Source organism: Antechinus flavipes, chromosome 3 (assembly GCF_016432865.1).
Source record: "Antechinus flavipes isolate AdamAnt ecotype Samford, QLD, Australia chromosome 3, AdamAnt_v2, whole genome shotgun sequence".
NCBI classification, from domain to species: domain Eukaryota; kingdom Metazoa; phylum Chordata; class Mammalia; order Dasyuromorphia; family Dasyuridae; genus Antechinus; species Antechinus flavipes.
Window position 1 is genome coordinate 68,572,463 of NC_067400.1, and position 19,510 is coordinate 68,591,972.

Genomic DNA, 19,510 nt, shown 5'->3' on the forward strand with positions numbered 1-19,510 from the left:
TGTTTATGCTTACCTTGATTCTTGAACTACTGTTGCTGTGAATGATTGTAATACTATACAGTATATATCCAGTTGTCTATTGGAAGATAGAATCCCAAGCAAATGGAAATAAGGGTGCACAGGTTATTTCTTTTCCTCTTTAATCTTACCTTATATTTTCTTATGTAAAGAAGGATCACATTCTTGACAGTTTTTTCCTCCTAAATTCTAGTGACTTACCTTTAATATGCCACATTACATGTAGTTGACAAGTAACATTTTTGATACCATGGGAATATATTAACCAGAATTGTACAAGATATGCAGGCATGGATGAATTTTTCCTTGCCTCATTTTTTAAAAGATTGAGTCTCTCTATGCAAAAGAAGAAGAAGAGGAGAGGAGGAGGAGGAGAAAGAAGAAGAAGGGGAGGAGGAGGAGGAGGAAGAGAAGAAAAAAGAAGAAGAAGGAAGAAAAAAGAAGGAAGGAAGGAAGGAAGGAAGGAAGGAAGAAGAAGAAGAAGAAGAAGAAGAAGAAGAAGAAGAAGAAGAAGAAGAAGAAGAAGAAGAAGAAGAAGAAGAAGAAGACGACGACGACGACGACGACGACGACGACCACCACCACCACCACCACCACCACCACCACCACCACCACCACCACCACCACCACCACCTCTGGGCAACTAGGTAGCAGAGTGTAGTGAGAGTATCTGAAGTCAGAAAGACCCATTCTCATGAGTTCAAATCTGGCTTCAGACACTTTCTAGTTGTGTGACCCTGAACAAGTCACTTAACCCTGTTTGTGTCAGTTTTGTCATTAGTAAAATGAATTGGAGAAGGAAAAGGCAAACAACATCTGAAACTTGGCAAAGAAAATCAAATAAGATCATGAAAAACTGAAATGACTGAACAAATCCCTGTCTCTCTCAGGCTGGAAGTGAAGGGGCAACTCATAGCCCCAAATGTTTTTCTATTTGGTATGGAAGCCTAAAACAACTGGAACTCATTTGCCCCTCATTAGGTCATTTATGAAACCTCTATTCCCAATAGAATCGCCATATCAATGCAGATACCCACCTTGCAGCTCAGAATTCCTGAGCTAATGAAATCCATCATCACTAGCCACCATCACTGCAACAGGGAGTACAGACAGATGTGATACCACATTTGACTCTGATCTGAATGAATGAAATTCCCTTGAATGAAACTCTCAAGTAGATGAGGCCACACATGCAATTGTTTTTTTTTTTTTTCATGTTTTATTTTGTAGCTAGGTTTTCCCATTTACTCTTTTAAAGTTAGTATGGTCAAATACAATTTGCAAATAGACTGGCAAGTTTAGCAAGATAAGTTCAGTTTAATCACTTGATTCATGTCTAATTACTCTTTTGATTTATTTCCAGTTCCATGTTGACTGGGTTATTTAGTGCCACAACAGGCACAATATTTATTTATGGAAAGGACACTAGAACTGATCTGGATCTTATCCGAAAGAATATGGGTGTCTGCATGCAGCATGATGTCTTATTCAGTTATCTCACAACAAAGGAACACCTTCTTCTCTATGGCTCCATCAAGGTTCCTCACTGGAACAAAAAACAACTACATGAGGAAGTAAAAAGGTATGGAATGTGGCAAGGTAATGTAACCCACAGCAAACTATATCTCTCATGTTATCCAATTTTTTATAGGAAAAAATTTTAAATATTTTTAATCTTTCTGATGCTGCCACCTGTTTACAAATCTTTTTCTCTGAGTTCTTCATCAAGGAGAGATTATATTGGATTATTCTCTTTCCTTGAGTTTAGTGACATTAAAACCATCTTGTTTTTCTATTTAGGATTATGATCATAATAATAGCTGGCATTTATATATCACCTACTATGGCCAGGCACTATGCTAAGTACTTTACAAATAATATCTCATCTATCTAAACTCTCTTCGTAGTTCTTACCCAACAATGGCTTTGACTATCAACTTTATGCTGATTAACTAAATACAAATATGTACAGTCCCATGCTCTGAACTGAACTTGAAATGTTGAGTGGATAGTTTGGAAATACAAGGCCAAAGTTAAATTAAGAAGACAGGACTAGAGACATCTTCAGTGTCATTTGTCAATGGTCAGTATAGGGTTGATCATTAAAGCCATCAATGAATGAGATCTATAGGATGGAGAGAGAGAAGAGAGAATATGATAGAGTAAGCCTTAGGAAAAGTTCACACCGGGCAGTAAAAGATAAAGATGATCCAGTGAGGGAAACCAAGAATGGAAAGTCAAAGGTCATATTATGCAGTGGAAAGAACTCTGTATTTAGATTCAAAATTGTTTTACTTTCACTTCAAATTCAAAACCTCTAAAACTAGTTACCTCTCAGAACTTTTCTGTTTTTATCAATGAGAACACCATTTTCCTCTACCTGGGTTAAATCTTTGATTTATCCCTTGTCATCAATAATTAAGTTCTACTCTTTTTTTTTTTTTTTTTGGTGAGGCAATTGGAGTTAAGTGACTTGCCCAAGATCACACCAGCGAGGAAGTGTTAAGTGTCTGAGGTCAGATAAGAACTCAGGTCCTTATGACTTCAGGGCTGGTGTTCTTTCCACTATACTACCTAGCTACCCCAGTTCTACTAATTTTTATGTGTCTTATATTCATACTTTCCTTTTTATTTCTAATACTACTCCTTTTCTAAGCTTTCCTCATCCATCTGGATAACTGAAATTAAGTTACTTGAATAAACTTCCCATATTCTGTTCTATTTTCCTCTTCTGATGTACTATTTAGATGATATTTATATAGTTTTTCAAAGTTTTAAGAGTCTTTTTTTTTTTGAGATAACAAATGTTATCTCAACTAATCAACTCTCTGAGGTTGGTGCTATTGTATTACTGACTTTATAGATGAGGAAATAGGCAAACAGAGGTTAGATGGCTTGCCCAAGGGTCACACAGCTAATAAGTGCCTAAGACAGAATACAAACTCAGATCTCCCTGATTCCCTGTCCACTATGTTCTCCACCATGCCAGCTAGCTAATTCTTATACATTCCAATTTTCTATTAATACTACTTTCTGTCACTTCTTTGTTCCAAAACCTTCAAGGGGTTCCAGTTTCATAGAGTACCTAGTTAGAACTCCTCTTCCTAGTACTCAAGGTTCTCCAAAATCTTAGTTTTTCCTGTTCCCTTATTTCTGACTACTTCTCCAAATTTATCCTTCACTTAAGTTATAATTGTCTTCTCCTTTGACCTTAAGTATACCATATGCATTTTCAACTTTGCTTTGGATCATGTTATCTCCCTCATCTGGAATGCCCTTTTCTTTCCATTTTACCTATCCAAGTCTTCTGTATCCTTCAAAGCCCAAATCAAATCAGCTTTTCTAGAAAGTTTTCCTCAACCAATTCAGTTTTCATTGACTTTCCCTTTCTCCCTCTTCTCTAAATTCATACCACATTTATAGTCTGTAACACATGATTTAGCATTTCAATGTATGCTCTACTGTATGAGATAATATTATTTTATGGAGGCTAATGTTTTAACATTGATAGATGATTGCATTTAGATTGTAAGTCTAAAGGGACCATGAGTCATACTTTCTTTACTCATAGTCCCACAGTATCTGGAGTCTTGAAAATAAACTTTAGACAGAAAAACTTGTTTTAATCCTGGATTTTCTTGAACAAGTAACTTTAATTCCTTAGATCTAGTTTTCTCCACCATTACATGGGAGTAATAATACTTAACAAGACAACATTATGTGATTGCTATGACAAAAGCGATTTGTAAATTAAAATAAAAAAATTTGTAAATAAAAATAAAATTAAATAAAAATTAAAAATCTGTAATAAAATTAAAATTAAAAATAAAATAAAATATAAATGTGAGTCAAAGTAGATGCTTAATGAATTCTTAAAGATAGGTTAATATGTATATTTTTAATTTAAAATTCTTTATTAATATCTTTTATATTTATATTTATATCTGTCATTTTTAAAAAACCTCTTTTTACTCCTTTTAGAATCAAATTCTTTCTTGTAACAAAAAAATGATTAACAATAACCTGTATGTGTTCTTATCTGAAAATGAAAATAACATTCTCTCCTAGTGATCTCCCCAACTCTCTGTTTAGAGAGGAGTTTTAATTTATTATTTGTTCCCCAGGATTATTATTGGTTTTTCAGTTTCTCTAGGTTCTTACAGAGAGAAAGAATTTGTATTGCTTTAGTCATGTATATGTTTATTTAACTGCATCAGTTCATATAAATCTCCCTATGTTTCTCTATATTCCTCATGTTTACAATTCCTTACTGTATAATAATATTCTCTTAAATAAGTATGTATAAGTATACATACATATTTGTTTATATATGTAGATATACCACTTTCCATATATTCTTCCAGAATCTCCAAATTTTTATTTCTAAATATTATGTTGTTTTTGAAGGACTCTAAAAGATACTGGTCTGTATAATCATCGGCACAAAAGAGTTGGGACATTATCAGGAGGAATGAAGAGAAAATTGTCCATTTCCATTGCCTTATTGGTGGATCAAGGGTTGTAATTTTAGATGAACCTTCTACTGGAGTTGACCCGTGTTCACGTCGAAGTATATGGGAAGTCATCACAAAGAATAAAACAGGTATGAAACTCTTGGCTTTTAGAGGTAAAACTCTAAGAGAAAAAATACCTTTAAATAAAAGCCTTTTCTGGCAACAAGTAAACTCAATAGTTTAGAATGGAAAATTTGAAGCTATAGATAAAACTCCTCAGCAACATTTATTAAGTGTTCATTATAAACTGAAAGCTCAACTAGACTTTTGGAGGCATGTAAATGAAACCAAAGACACTTTGCCCTAGATGAACTTGGAATCCAATTAGAGATATAAAATATACACAAATGAAAATATACTGAAAACATACTAAATAAGTGCTAACAGGATGTGAAGCAATCAAAGTGGAGTGGAATTAATCAGGGAAGAATATTCACAAACCTTAAAAATATTTTCATATTGTGGAAAATAGTAATAATGGAAAGTGGAGCTAAGTAACCAAGGCTGAGACAGATATATTGGTAAGTGTTTTGTTATCTACCTTGTTGCCTACATTACCTATGTTCTGTGAAACAGAATAAGAGAGAAGTGGACAAGATATAAATCATAATCAACACTTCATTTTTTTCAATTTTATATTAATTCAAGAGATTTTTATTTTTTAGTGATCACTTTAGATCTACTTAGAGATTTGTAATCAATTGGTTTTGTTTTAGGAAAAAAAAACACCTTTTCCTCTTTAAATTCCTGGTTTGATACCTAATTCTCCATTTCACATAATAAACTGTCTTTGTATGTTTTTTAGCAAGAACAATAATTCTCTCTACACATCATTTGGATGAAGCTGAAGTGCTCAGTGACAGAATTGCCTTTTTGGAGCATGGAGGCCTTAGGTGCTGTGGGTCACCCTTTTTCCTCAAGGAAGCCTTCGGTGATGGCTACCATCTCATTCTCACTAAAAAAAAGGTCTGTTATATTTGATTGGGCTACAAAAGGAATTTCACTAATTCACCTGGGAAATTTAAGTGACTTCTTGTTGTTGTTTGAATTGAATTAATTTCAAAATATAACACTAAAGCCTTTATGCCTTGTTGATAAAATTCATTATGTTCTAGAAGAACCAATGTATCAAATCTCTAAGGGAGTGACTGAGGGCTTTCTACTAGCTTTTCATACTTTAATGTCTTCTAACTTTTAAGAAATAACTCCAGAGTGAGGCTTTTAGGTCAGAAAGAGAAAAATGTGAAAGACTACATTATAGACTTGTTGCTTTATCCCAAAGAAAGAAATATAGAATCATTTAAGAAATTTCAATTTACTGCCTATTGAAATTAAGGTATGTAAAGTTTTTACAGAGAGGAAAAATGGAATTACAATGCCATCCCAATAATGTCTTTATATAAATTGAAAATTTGATTATGTTGACTAAAGATAGACCTTTAATTAGCCAAAAGAGCATTAGGCTTTCCAAGCTTGTGTGTTTTCATAATTTTAGTCTAGTTATGTCTCTTCTTAGAAATTTCTAGAAATTTTGATGTGGGACAGTGAAGGAGTGCAGTGGTTTGAATATTAAGCCTTGTGTGAGAAAGACCTGAGTTCAAATCCAATCTCAGTTCCTTACTGGCTATATGATTCTGCATAAGTTACTAAATCTCTAACTGGGTCATATTCTTTACTGCAAAGCGAGGATGATAAAATCTTCTACCTCCTAAGGTTATTGTGAACATCAAATGAGATAATAATTGCAAAGTGCTTAGCAGACTGCCTGGCATGTATAAATGTCATCTTTTATTATTAATTATTATTATTATTAGACCTCATAAATTTAAAAACCATACAATTTTTTTTCTAGATTAATTGGAAGTTATGTTCTAAAGAAAGACAGTAATATACTGAAATCCAATTCTTATTGATTTAGGATCCTTTTATGCAATGTTGAACACTTATATGTAGATATATGTCTATATAATTATATATAACATATATGTGTATTTATATATATGCATATGTGTATTATATATAATGTGTATATATAATACATACATGTGTATGGATATATAATTATTTCAATTGTTTTGTCTTTTCCAGAGTCCAAATCTACATTCAAGTAAAATATGTAACACATTGGCAGTAACCTCCATGATCCAATCACACCTACCTGAAGCTTATCTCAAGGAGGATATTGGTGGAGAACTTGTCTATGTGCTACCCCCATTCAACACCAAAGTTTCCGGAGCCTATCTCTCTCTCCTAAGAGCTCTTGACAGCGGCATGAGTGATCTTAACATTGGCTGCTATGGGATTTCTGATACTACTGTGGAAGAGGTATGAACTTACATCCATTTATTGCTGAAAGCTAGGATAAACTTCAGGAAACATCACGGAAAATACTCATTTTTTTTAAAGAGGAAGAGCATTTAAAGTTATGTTTCACAAAATCATCTTGTCTTAAGAAATAGGTTTTCAGGTTCTTCCTCCAAGTAAAAGTCACATGAGAGAATAAACATATTGATGTGACCAGGAAGCCTATTTTTTCATTCCTAAAATAAAACTTTTGCCCTACAAAAATGGAAAATATCTGTTCCAACACATGTAGGACTCATGCAAAGTCAAAATCATACCTCCTGGGAAAAGAAATGTTTGCTATTCCACTTATGAAGTAATTGGGATTGTTTTGTAGGTGTTTTTGAAACTGACTAAAGACACACAGAAAGATGGAGAGATGAGTACAGAACAATTTGCAACAAAGAAAACTGGAGTTACTAAAAATGGCATGATGACCCCTGATGATCTTTCTATGAGTAGCAGCAGCATCACCACTGAAAGAGATGGTACACATTTAATTTTGGTTTTGCCCTTAAGTTCAATAAGTGAAATGAATGGAACTATCTGGAGACACATTCTTTATATATTACTAAAAGAGACTTTGAGACATTAATTCTATGGTTTGCTATTAATAATTACAAATTATTTTTAAAATCCTTCCTGCCTCCCTACTTCCCTACATCCCTCCTTTCTTCCTTTCCTTCCTTCCTTCCTTCCTATATACCTTCTTCCTATCTTCCTTCCTTCTTTTCTTCATTGTTTAACCCTATTAGAAATAAATTTATCAAAAGTTTTATGAGAAGATAATATGAAAGATTCTCCTTATTGATATAGAGCAAGGATCCCTAGCCTCTTGGGGTCACAGGCATCAGACTTTGGCAGTCTGTTGAAGCTTATAGACTTTGGGCACAGTAACAGCAACATTGTATAATGATCAACTATGATAGGTTTAGTTCTTCTTAGCATTACAGTGATCCAAGACAATCCGAAAAGAATTATGATGGAAAATGCTATCCATATCTAAAGAAAGAATGATGGGATCTGAATACAGAATAATCATACTATTTTCACTTTTTGATTTTTTTTCTTCCTCATGAATTTTTCCTTTGTTTTAAATTCTTCTTTTATAATATTACTAATGAGAAATAGATTTATCATGAGTCTACACATATAACCTATATCAGCTTGCTTGCTGTCTTAGGAAATGGGAAGGAGAGTAAGAGAGAAAAATTTGGAACTCAAAAATCTTATAAAAATGAATTTTGAATACTATGTAAAGACATGTAATTGGGAAAAATATTAGTAAGTAGGGGAAAAAAACATATGATGAAAAGGGGGAAAAAGGAACTTAAGCTCTTTAAAAAGATGAGTTATAATTCTAAAGGTAAGATGTCACATAAGGACAATAAATTCCCAGATGGAGTAGCTTTGGTTGGAATTATAGGAAGTTTGATTCATTATATTCAAATGTCTTTATATATCCCTTCAAACTTTCTAAAGAGTCTATAATTTCTATGGTGCTAGGTTCTTTACCAAAGGCAAGCCTATGAACTAGTCTATAGTATTTTATCAAGAATTTCAGCACTGGGGCCATTTTAGAAGCAAGTATAAATTGAATTTTTAAAATATGAGTATATTAAAATAATGTAGGAGTGTAAAGAGAGAGAGAGAAAGAGAGAGAGAGAGAGAGAAAGAGAGGGAGAGAGAGAGAAGAGAGAGAGAGAGAGAGAGATGGAAATTGCTGAGATCAAGAAACATTCCTGGAAGCAAAACTTTTAATTAACCTTCTAGAGTTACTAAGAAACTTTTAAAAGATAATCGCTGGTTTTTATACATTTCTGCAACTTCAATCTCATTTGGCCCCTGCCATATTACTCATTTGTAATCTTTTGGGGGATTATAGTCGTAAAGTCAATGGAATTTAATACTTTGATTAGCAAATGACTGACTACTTCAGAGAGTCAATGTTATATATTTGCCTTTGCATTTGTTTCACAGTTCAGAACTATTCTTCAGTCAAAATGTTCCCTTCATTGACATTATCTTTTAGAAAGCACATTTACCCTATTTGATACACCTGTAAGTCATCCACATGTAATTTCTCAAGAAACAGAAAAGCATACTAATTAACTTAAAATATTCAGCTCCTTATACTATTCCCTTTTGAGAAGATAGGAGTTTGCATTTTAAACTTGTTCACTCTTTTTAATTGGAACCCATTTTAAATTACCCAGCTTTGTATTTCCCTTATCAGCTAAATGAAGATCATGATTTCTGCATGGCATAATTTATGATATAAAATTTAAAATATCCACAGCATTGTCATCTTCTCACATGTTAAGTGCCTTGCTACAAGTTTTTGAGAAACTGTCATATTTGAACCTACTGGGAGAAGGAATATAGAAATCAGCTAGAAAAGACCTATTCAAGAAGTAATTTTTTTATAGTTTTATAAATATTCTTAACTGTTAGCAGCCATGGAAAATTTCTCAGCACATGTGTAGTGCTTGAGAGTCATGAGAAAGAAATTTTGAACTAACAAGTTATTTCATTTTCTCATAGTAGAGTAAGGATTGAGCTTTGAATACTGTAGACATATGTCTTAACTCTAGAGAAAGGTGAGTGAACTCATATTTCTTGAGATAAAACAGATTTTAACTTTAACTAGTTTCCAATAAATGTAACTGACCACACTTCACCATTCAGACTTAATAGTTGGTTAACTCTCAACAGAGAAGATGACTCCACACTTTAGGAATTTTAGGAAGTTCCTAAGAGTGACTTCATGTACTAGTTCCCTCTTACCATTTATGAGCTCTGTTCCTAAATTGGGCTCGTGCTCTAACTTCCTTTTAGCATTTATGAACTCTATTCCCATTTGATCTAATACACATTGAGCCTACATAAAATTATCTTAGTCTTTGGGGACTATCAGGCATAACCTGCCTAATGTTATTAATTGGTTTTAGAGAAACGTGACATTAAGAGAAACAACATTACAGAGGGAAGTTAATAGGAGCAATGGCATAAATATGGAGTGAGGTCAAAAATGTAATGAGAGTGCATTCAGCTAAATGGCATCACTGTAGAGTTTGGTTATAATGTATTAACAATTTTATTGTAAAATGAGATTGATCAGGGCAATGTTAGTCTGCTTGTGCAGTTTTCATATTAATGCTGAAAATGCTAATGTGAATATAAAAAAAATTTCCTGCATAACTTGATGTGTGATGCAGAGTTTGCATCTTTTACAGCTTTTATACATATTCTTGGAAGATGTATTTCCTAATTTGACCAACAGATGATCATCTCTGTTTCTCTCAAATAGACAAAGTCTTGACAAGAGCAGAGAGACTAGATGGGGTGGGACTTTTGCTGAAGAAGATCGTGGCCATTCTCATTAAGCGGTTCCACCATACTCGTCGAAACTGGAAAGGTCTCATCGCTCAGATTATCCTCCCGGTTGTCTTTGTAACAACAGCAATGGGTCTTGGTACGCTGAGAAATGTTGGCACGGTTTATCCTGAGATACAGCTTTCTCCATCCCTTTACGGCACCTATGACCAGACAGCTTTCTTTGGGTAAGTTTTTTTCTAAAATAAAGTAACATTTCTTTCCAATTTCAGCCAATCAACTACCTCTTAGTATATATTAAGTGTAATGTACATATCAAGCACTGGAGATTAGGAAGAAAGAAAAAGTCAACCCTTAGGGCAGCTAGATGGTGCAATATATAGAGCACCAGCCCTGAAGTCAAGACCTGAGTTCAAATGTGGTCTCACACACTTAACACTTCCTAGCTGTACGTTCCTAGACAAGTCACTTAACCCCAATTGCCTTAGGAAAAAAAAAAGCCAACCCTTCTCCTCAAAACTTATATTTTAATGGGAGGAAATGTCAGTGATTAGATATGTATAGAGAAGATGTAAGGTAGCCTTAGAAGCAAAGGCTTCATATGTTGAATCACATGCAAGAGAAACAATATAAAACAATACTGAGAAGCGATACAATTTAATCTTGTTAAGAGCAATAATTCTAGCATAAACCAGGTAGACACTTGTAATGATAGAAACACTTTAACCCTTGGAGATAATGGAGCTAGAGTTACATGTATCTTTGCCCATTGAATTATCAACACTATGATCCCCCAAAATAAAAATAAAAAAAAAAAGAAAGATAGCAATTTGTGTAATATCACTGGATAAGGAATCAAGGAACTTATTAAATCTTGGCTCCATTACTAATTGTTCATTGATTGAGTGACCTTAGGTAATGATTTTAACCTAAAGTCTGTATGAAGTCTATGTTGATAGTTCTTAAAATATTAATAATAATAGGATTATATAAAATAATATTTAAATTATTTTATAGGATTAGGATTGCAATTCTATATAATAATTTTATATATAAAACAATAATAATAGGATTATATCTAAATATGATGCTTTGGGCAGACTAATCCATTGATTTAGACAGTTATACATCAGCAGAATTCTGACTGTTTGAAGGCAAGACAAAAATGCATATTATATAGCCATCTATAGAATGCACAGTACTAACACATATCCATATCTGTGACATAAAGTTTTGAGAACAGATTGTTTCTTATAAATTTATGTATAATATGCACAGCCTCTTTGAAGCGTGTGTGTGTGTGTGTGTGTGTGTGTGTGTGTGTGTGAAGTCAAGAAATAATGGAAGAATCATAATATATTTTTTCATTTTTTAGGAACTCTCACCCAAGCACAGAACCATTAGTCTCTGCAATGCTTACTTTCCCTGGAATAGATACCATATGTTTGAACACCAGTGATACGTAAGATCTTTTTTCTTTTCCATTTTCTTTTCTTCCCATCATGTTTTATTTTCCTAATCTGAAGAAAACATATTGGAAAAAAGAAATTTGTAGAAGTCTCTCTTCAATACTATTCATCATTTTCCTAAATCTTCTCTAGTTCATTTTGTTGCTTGTGCCTCCAAATAAATTTCTAAGATACTACAAAGTTCATAATAACTTGGCTTAGTGCTTCTTAAACAGTTAAAAGCTCCCCTTGCTTATCCTCCAAATTTTGGGGTATATAGAGCTATATGATGTTCATTTTAGAAAAATTCACAAATCAATTCTGGGATTAGTTTATCTGAATCAACATTATGATATCTATCTTTATCAGGAGAAAAAAATTGCAACATACCTCTTATTTATTCTCACTTACAGGAGATGTTTAAAGAAAGGTACTTTGGGTCAATGGAATACAAGTGGAGAACCCATCACTAACTTTGGTGTCTGCTCCTGTTCAGAAAATATCCAGGTATTTATGAATAAGATTTCAGGGAAATGAATTGTTTGAAGCATGCAAGAGATATGTAGGTTACAAGGTTGTTGTTGTTGTTGTTGTTGTTGCTTCTACTGCCACTTAAATACAGGAAACAAATAAGTCAATAAGATTGATTTGGGGTATATGAAGATATTGATTTTTACCTTCAGAGTCTTTTTCAACAGGTCATTGGTTTTACTCCATCTTGGGTCATATATTTAAAGGGAGGAAAATTTATGATGGCTTTTGTTCACAACTAACAAAAAATGAATTTTTGGTCTCAGTTCAGCTCTATCTAGAAAATTCTGTGTGACACAACAACATGTCAGCATAACTGTCACACTTGAAAATACAGCAACTCAGTTCCTGTAAAGCTCAGCTGAAAAGATAGCTAGGGCTAAAACAGAGCCCTGTATGTTTCTTGGTAACACCTCCAGACTGTAATAAAAGCACATTTACTGAAAGAGGCAGAAAACATTACTCTGCCTTCACTTCTCCTGCCCCTATTCCATAGATAAGCACTTTGGTTTCCAGGCATATCAATTCAGCACCTTTTAAGAGTCTCAAATTCACTGGGGAAATTAAAGATGGTTAGGGAGAAGAGACATGTTATTTTCTGAGATTCACTATATTGTCAACTTACCTTCCCTTGGGGGAAGAGATCTAAATATATTTTCTTCCAAATGGCATATAATCACATCCTGCAACCAGGATGGTTATCTATTGTATTGCAAAAGAAAAATGCTTTCCATAAATACAATTTATTAGTGACATCACTCTGTGGAGGTTGTTGCTGATGGTAATAGGCAGGATTCAGCAATGATTCCTTGATTATTAAACAAAGGAATATTTGTGGTCAACATTAGAAATGGTCTCTTATAGAGTCAAAATGTAATCAGAATAAGCATTTTAAAAATCCTCCTTGTTTAACAGTGATCACACATTTATCTACTTTTAAAACTTTCACCTAAATTCATTTTGTATCTCTTTCAATATACCCAACTCTGTATAATTACATGTATCCAATTTAATTACTAAAAGACCATAATGCACAAATCACACTATTCAGAAGTAAAGCCAATCTTATGCATGAATGTTAGGATTGAAAGTGACCTTTGAGATCCCCTACTTCAACCTCCTTTTTCAGATTTGGAAACCCAGGTCACATATGTAAGCAAATAGTAGAGATAGGGCTAGAATCTATTTCTTCTGATGCTCCTCAATGACAATCTCCAGCCTGATATTCTTTCCACTATAACACACATTTTTTTTGTACTAAGATTCTCTGGAGGGAGTGCTAATAGATAAGAGAAATACTCTTACTTTAAGTATTAAAATACTTGAGTCTATTTCAACACATTTACTCATATGTATATGTACAATTAATACACTGATCAATGAAATTTAGGGGTTTTTTTCTTGTAATAGACACCCACATTTAATTGGAAGTTTTATATCAAAAGGAAAGAATATATGATTTAAAGACCTATGGTTGCAGGATCTATCCTAACTAAATTTGTTAATTCTGCTGCAATTACAAAGTAGCTTTAGTTATCTTTGCTCTGATGGATTGGGATTTTGACATGAAAACAACTAGGAAAATAGTCAAGAGTAATTTTCTTATTACTTTCTAATAAGTAATATATTTGATAAGCATGCTGAAATTTTCACATTTAGAATTCTATGCTGTGTCTATCAGAGCTATTGTTTGGGGTGTTTTATTTTTGCATTTCTTAAGTCAATGGTTCCCAAAATATTTTTGCTAGTTTTATATCACACTTTAGCCAAATTCAAGAGATGCAAAACTGGGATAGATTCTCTTTTCTACTCAATTCATTTTGTCTATTGATTTCTCTGTGGTATTTGAGTAATAGGAAATGGAGAGTATGTAGATCGCATATACCTAACATGTAACTCTGAGTCAAGAAGTAAGATTGTTATTTTGGCATTCTTGACCATAGTCCATCACCTCTTTACCAGAAAGAATATAGAATATGTTCCAACAATATCATACATCTGAAAAGAACAGTAGCCATTGCATTTGATCTGAATTCTATTAATTTTTTCATGCTATCTTCATATACATTGTTGTGATTGCTAGAAACATTGTTCTCTGCTTCTTATTTCTTTGCTCCATGTAGATCATATAAGCCTTCCCACGCTACCTATTTTGAATCTTCATATTTATCATTCTACAAAGCATAATAATATTCCATTCTATTCCTACACCAAAATTAATTCAACCATTACCCAATATTAGAATTTTGCATTCAAGGACCTGGAAATACAGAAAATTAAATCCACAAATGTCTCTTGCATCTGAATCTGTCATCTAAAACTGTAAATGTTATTTTTTTTCCAATCCCTGACAATGAGTCTTGGGTAACTTATTGAAACTAATGTTTTTCTTTTATTTTGGCAACCTTTTCTTTCTTCCCATGTATTACCAAGGGAGTTTGAAATCACTCTAGTGTTTGTTTGTTATTTACACTGCAACCATATCAAGCTTGTCAGCATAGTTCAAGGGATGTCACATACTAGTTAACCTGTGTCCCTCCTGCTGGCTGTACGACAAATCAGAAATAAAGTGCATTCTACATAAATAATAGCTATTTGTCCTAATTTCTTGGCACAGATGAGTTGACTTCTTTCCAAGCTCTTTAGTCAGGAGACGTTCTTATCTCATTAGAACACTTGCAATGGAAGACAAACCATTAGAGAGAAGCTTCTTGACACTAGTCTGTTTGATTTGTTTGGTTTTTATCAGAAGTAACTTTTCTTTCTTTCTTTCTTTCTTTTTTTTAATTTACTCTTTCAGGAATGTCCCAACTTTAACTACTCCCCACCTCACCGAACAACATATTCTTCTCAAGTCCTTTATAACCTCAGTGGGCATCACATGGAAAATTACCTCATTTCAACAGCTAATGAATTCACCCAAAGAAGGTAAAAATAAACAGTTACTTGAACAATGTTATAATAAAGTTTTAACGTTAATTTTTTAGTCCATAATATGTCTTAAGTGATTGGTTTTTTTTTTTTTTTTGGAAATACTTGCTGCTTTCTCCATGCAACATAATAATGTTTATTTATTGATCAAGGAGAAAGGGATTACTTTTGATAATTTATATGGTTCCATTTTCTTTTCATTTTAATCTAAATCTCCAATACCTTTACAGAAAAAAATAGTGGAAGTACAAGCTGTAAACATCATTTTTAAAACTTCATTTTGACAAAATATAAATTAAATTGTTTTTAGGAGCATGTTTAATATCTGAAGTAGATTGAGAACATAGGGCAGAGTCTTATAATGAAAACAACACTCAGTAAAGGAAAGGAGGACCCAAGTCCTAATTACAGCTCAGCTACTTATTACTTATGTTAAATCAAAGAAGTCACATTACCCCTTGGAGCCTCAGTTTGCCCATCTGTGAAATGAAGAGATTAAATTAGTTGATTGCTGAGGTTATCTACATCCCTAAAGTTTCTGTCCCAAGGTTAGTGTTAAGTTCAAATATAATTGCTTGGAGTATTGATATTGCTTTGGAGTTCCAAAGAACTCTTGATATACTATCAACCTTAAGTTTATATGAAAGTGTTTGCTAATAATTGGTCCTCACCATGATTCCAGAGGACTGATAATAATCTTTACTACTTACTTCCTGATAGAAAAGTGATAGATTCACAATACAAAATGAGATATATTTTGAGACATTTTTTAAAACATAAAGTCGGAATTTATTTTCCTTGACTATGTAGATACATTGCAAGGATTTTGTTTTACTTTTATTGTTATTTTTAATTGGAAAGGGGAAAGATTGGATTGAGAGAAAATAAATGCTTCTTTGTTGAAAAATAAAATGAAATGACAAACTAATAGCTGATCCAATACAAACACATCAATTATATAGAAAACATGTTAATTAAGCTCATGCCTTCTATTATATCAGTAGCCAGGCTATATGGGACTGTGATTACAGTATGACAAGCCTAGGCAGAAACTATTTGTATAAATCTGGAAAAGCTGATTACATCTTAATAACATTCTTGGGATTGTTGATTACTATCCAAGATTAAAACACTGATAAAAAACAATGATATCAATGGGCAGTCAACCTAAAAAAATTAATCAAAAGGCTTTCTTGAGTCCAGATCCTATGAGATGAAGATCCATTCATTGTATAATGTCTATGACTTTGTTTTTCCTCCTTCTTCCAATAGGGATGGGGTGGGAAAGAGAGAAAGAGAGATAAGGTGAAATGAAGGAAGGAAGGAAGGAAGGAAGGAAGGAAGGAAGGAAGGAAGGAAGGAAGGAAGGAAGGAAGGAAGGAAGGAAGGAAGGAAGGGAAGGAAGGAAGGAAGGAAGGAAGGAAGGAAGGGGAGGGAAGGAAGGAAGGGGAAGGAAGGAAGGAAAGAAAGAAGGAAGGGAAGGAAGGAAGGGGAAGGAAGGAAGGAAGGAAGAAGGAAGGAAGGAAGGAAGGAAGGAAGGAAGGAAGGAAGGAAGGAAGAAAAGGAAGGAAGGAAGAAAAGGGAAGGAAGGAAGGAAGGGAAGGAAGAAAAGGAAGAAGGAAGAAGGGAAAGAGGAAGGAAGGGAAGGAGGAAGGAGATAAGGAAAGGAGAAAGGGAGGGAAAAAGAAGAGAGGGAAGTCTATGAGCTTTGTTTTTTGTCCTTTTTTAACTGTAGCAAAAAAGAAGAGAAGGAAGTTCAGAAAGAAGCATAGACAAGCAGGACAGCTTTTAAAGCTACAAAACTGTTCTTGTACATTAAAAAGAAAAATAAACTAGATTAATAGAGACCTGCAGCTTCATGTAGAATCCTACTTTTTATTCTACTATATATGTGGAAATGCCCATTTTATTTATGTTCAGAATAAAATATTTTTTTAAAAAGGTGACCTCAAAATGAATAAAGCTATATCAAAGAAGGGTTAGTGAGTTTGATCAGTGATATATACTAGCATTTTTTATTCCTTCTAGGCAGAAAATGTGAAGTTGGAGATCATTTATTCCCACACCCTCATATCATAGAAGATGAAATAGAATATGTGATTTTTTTTAGTGTCACATAAGTAGTTCTTTTTTTTAATTATAGCTTTTTAGTTACAAGATATATGCATGGGTAATTTTTCAGCATTGACAATTGCAAAATCTTTTGTTCCAATTTTCCCCTCCTTCCCCCCACCCCCTCCCCAGATGGCAGGTTGACCAATACATGTCAAATATGTTAAAGTATATGTTATATACAATATATGTATACATGTCCATACAGTTATTTTGCTGTACAAAAAAAATCAGACTTTGAAATAGTGTACAATTAGCCTGTGAAGGAAATAAAAAATGCAGATGGACAAAAATAGAGGAATTGGGAATTCTAAGTAGTGGTTCATACTTATTTCCCAGAGTTCTTTCCCTGGGTGTAACTGGTTCAATTCATTACTACTCTTTTAGAACTGACTTGGTTCATCTCATTGTTGAAGAAAACCACAACCATCAGAATTAATCATCATATCGTATTGTTGTTGAAGTATATAATGATCTCCTGGTCCTGCTCATTTCACTCAGTATCGGTTCATGTAATTCTCTCCAGGCCTTTCTGAAATCATCCTGTTGGTCATTTCTTACAGAACAATAATATTCCATAACATTCATATACTACAATTTATTCAGCTAATCTCCAGTTGGTGGGCATCACTCAGTTTCTAGTTTCTGGCCACTACAAACAGGGCTGCCACAAACATTTTGGCACATACAGGTCCCTTTCCTTTCTTTAGTATCTCTTTGGGATATAAGCCCAGTAGTAACACCGCTGGATCAAAGGGTATGCACAGTTTGATAACTTTTTGGGCATAGTTCCAAATCATTCTCCAGAATGGTTGGATGTATTCACAATTCCACCAACAATGTATCAATGTCCCAGTTTTCCCACATCCCCTCCAACATTCTGCCAAATAAGTAGTTCTTGACAAAATTAGTATTTAAAACTGATTTTGTTGGCCTGGGGCAAGAAAATAGTAAAGAGATTAGAATTATAAAACAGAAGTCAAGAAGAGTTAAGAATTTGACATTATTTGGCTTAAAGAAAAAAATGTTAAAATATAAAATGTACTCTAAGCTTTTTAAGACTATAGAATCTGAGTGGACACATTCTTACCTATTGGCATAGCCCAGCACTGTCAGATCCACTTCGGTCAACCTGAGTGTGAAAGACTTACAAAAGTTAAAGTAAAAGTCTCTTCAGGTAGCCCATTTAAAATATAAATAAAGTAGTATTAGCATATGACAACTGTCAAGAAAGGAGCAGAGTCAGAGCTGTTAGCATAGCGTAATTCTTTTACTATAAGTTGATGTGTATATCAAGAGGAGGGGAGAACCCTGCTCTTCTCATGAAGCACTAAGAATGAAAAATCAAGATGAAAACATCAATCAGTTAGCCAAGGAGTCTTGAAAAACAAAACAGAACACTACATATTCAATGGAATAAGGATAGAGTCTATGCAAATAGCTGAGTTTTCCCCTAAAAGTCAACAACTTGCTTCTAGCCTAATGTTTATGGAGAGAAATGGTTAACAGAGCTTTAAAAAAAGTATTTTTAAAAGGCATAAAGGTGATTTTTTTAAGTTTATAGTACTACAGATTTGAAAGGAACTATGAAGATCATATTATCCAACACAAGGAATTATTAACTAGTCCAAACTTAGAAAACACAAGCATGAATTCCCACTTATGCTATCTAGAATGAAAGAAAATATAACCCTTTTTCCATTAAAATAAATATTAACTTGTTTTTTTTTTCTTATAGGTATGGAGGATGGAGTTTTGGATTACCTCTGACTAAGGATCTTCAATTTGATATAACAACCATTCCTGAAAACAGAACACTTGCCAAGGTACTTTCTATCCATTGCTTCACACTTTACAAACAATTCAAAATATTAAAATTTGCAAGGTGATTGCAGAAGTTTTTTTAAGAATATAGATGTGATTCCATTTGCATAATTTGTGTTTCTGAAAAGTTTGCCCATAAGTGCAGTTTTATAAATTGAATCATAAAAATCTCCAAGATATTTTGACTTCTAATTCATCTTCAAGAGGCATTTTAATTTTTAATTTCTTCCCTGTCACAAGGTCTTCAAAATTCAACAAAATGACAAATCAGCAAATGAACCAGAGAATAACTCACTACTTTAAATAATAATAAACCCTAATCTGTATTTTTAAGATGTTGAGTTTCTAAAGTTGAGACACACTTGCCCTTTAAAGCCTGGGGTCTTTTATACAGATTGATATGATAATTCATTAAATTGTTGAAGCTCAGATAGGAATAATACATCAATTAAT

The 19,510-nt window shown here is 33.3% G+C and overlaps 1 protein-coding gene across 1 annotated transcript in view; it reads left to right on the forward strand.

The window, feature by feature from the left end:
- Nucleotides 1-19,510, forward strand: part of ABCA12 (ATP binding cassette subfamily A member 12) — a 222,592-nt gene that overhangs the window by 167,930 nt on the left and 35,152 nt on the right. Inside the window, 11 exon segments of the mRNA XM_051983610.1 lie at nt 1,382-1,600; nt 4,426-4,514; nt 4,517-4,621; nt 5,338-5,498; nt 6,621-6,857; nt 7,213-7,363; nt 10,186-10,438; nt 11,587-11,673; nt 12,073-12,166; nt 14,991-15,118; nt 18,972-19,059. Of these exon segments, the coding sequence (XP_051839570.1) occupies nt 1,382-1,600; nt 4,426-4,514; nt 4,517-4,621; nt 5,338-5,498; nt 6,621-6,857; nt 7,213-7,363; nt 10,186-10,438; nt 11,587-11,673; nt 12,073-12,166; nt 14,991-15,118; nt 18,972-19,059 (1,612 nt within the window).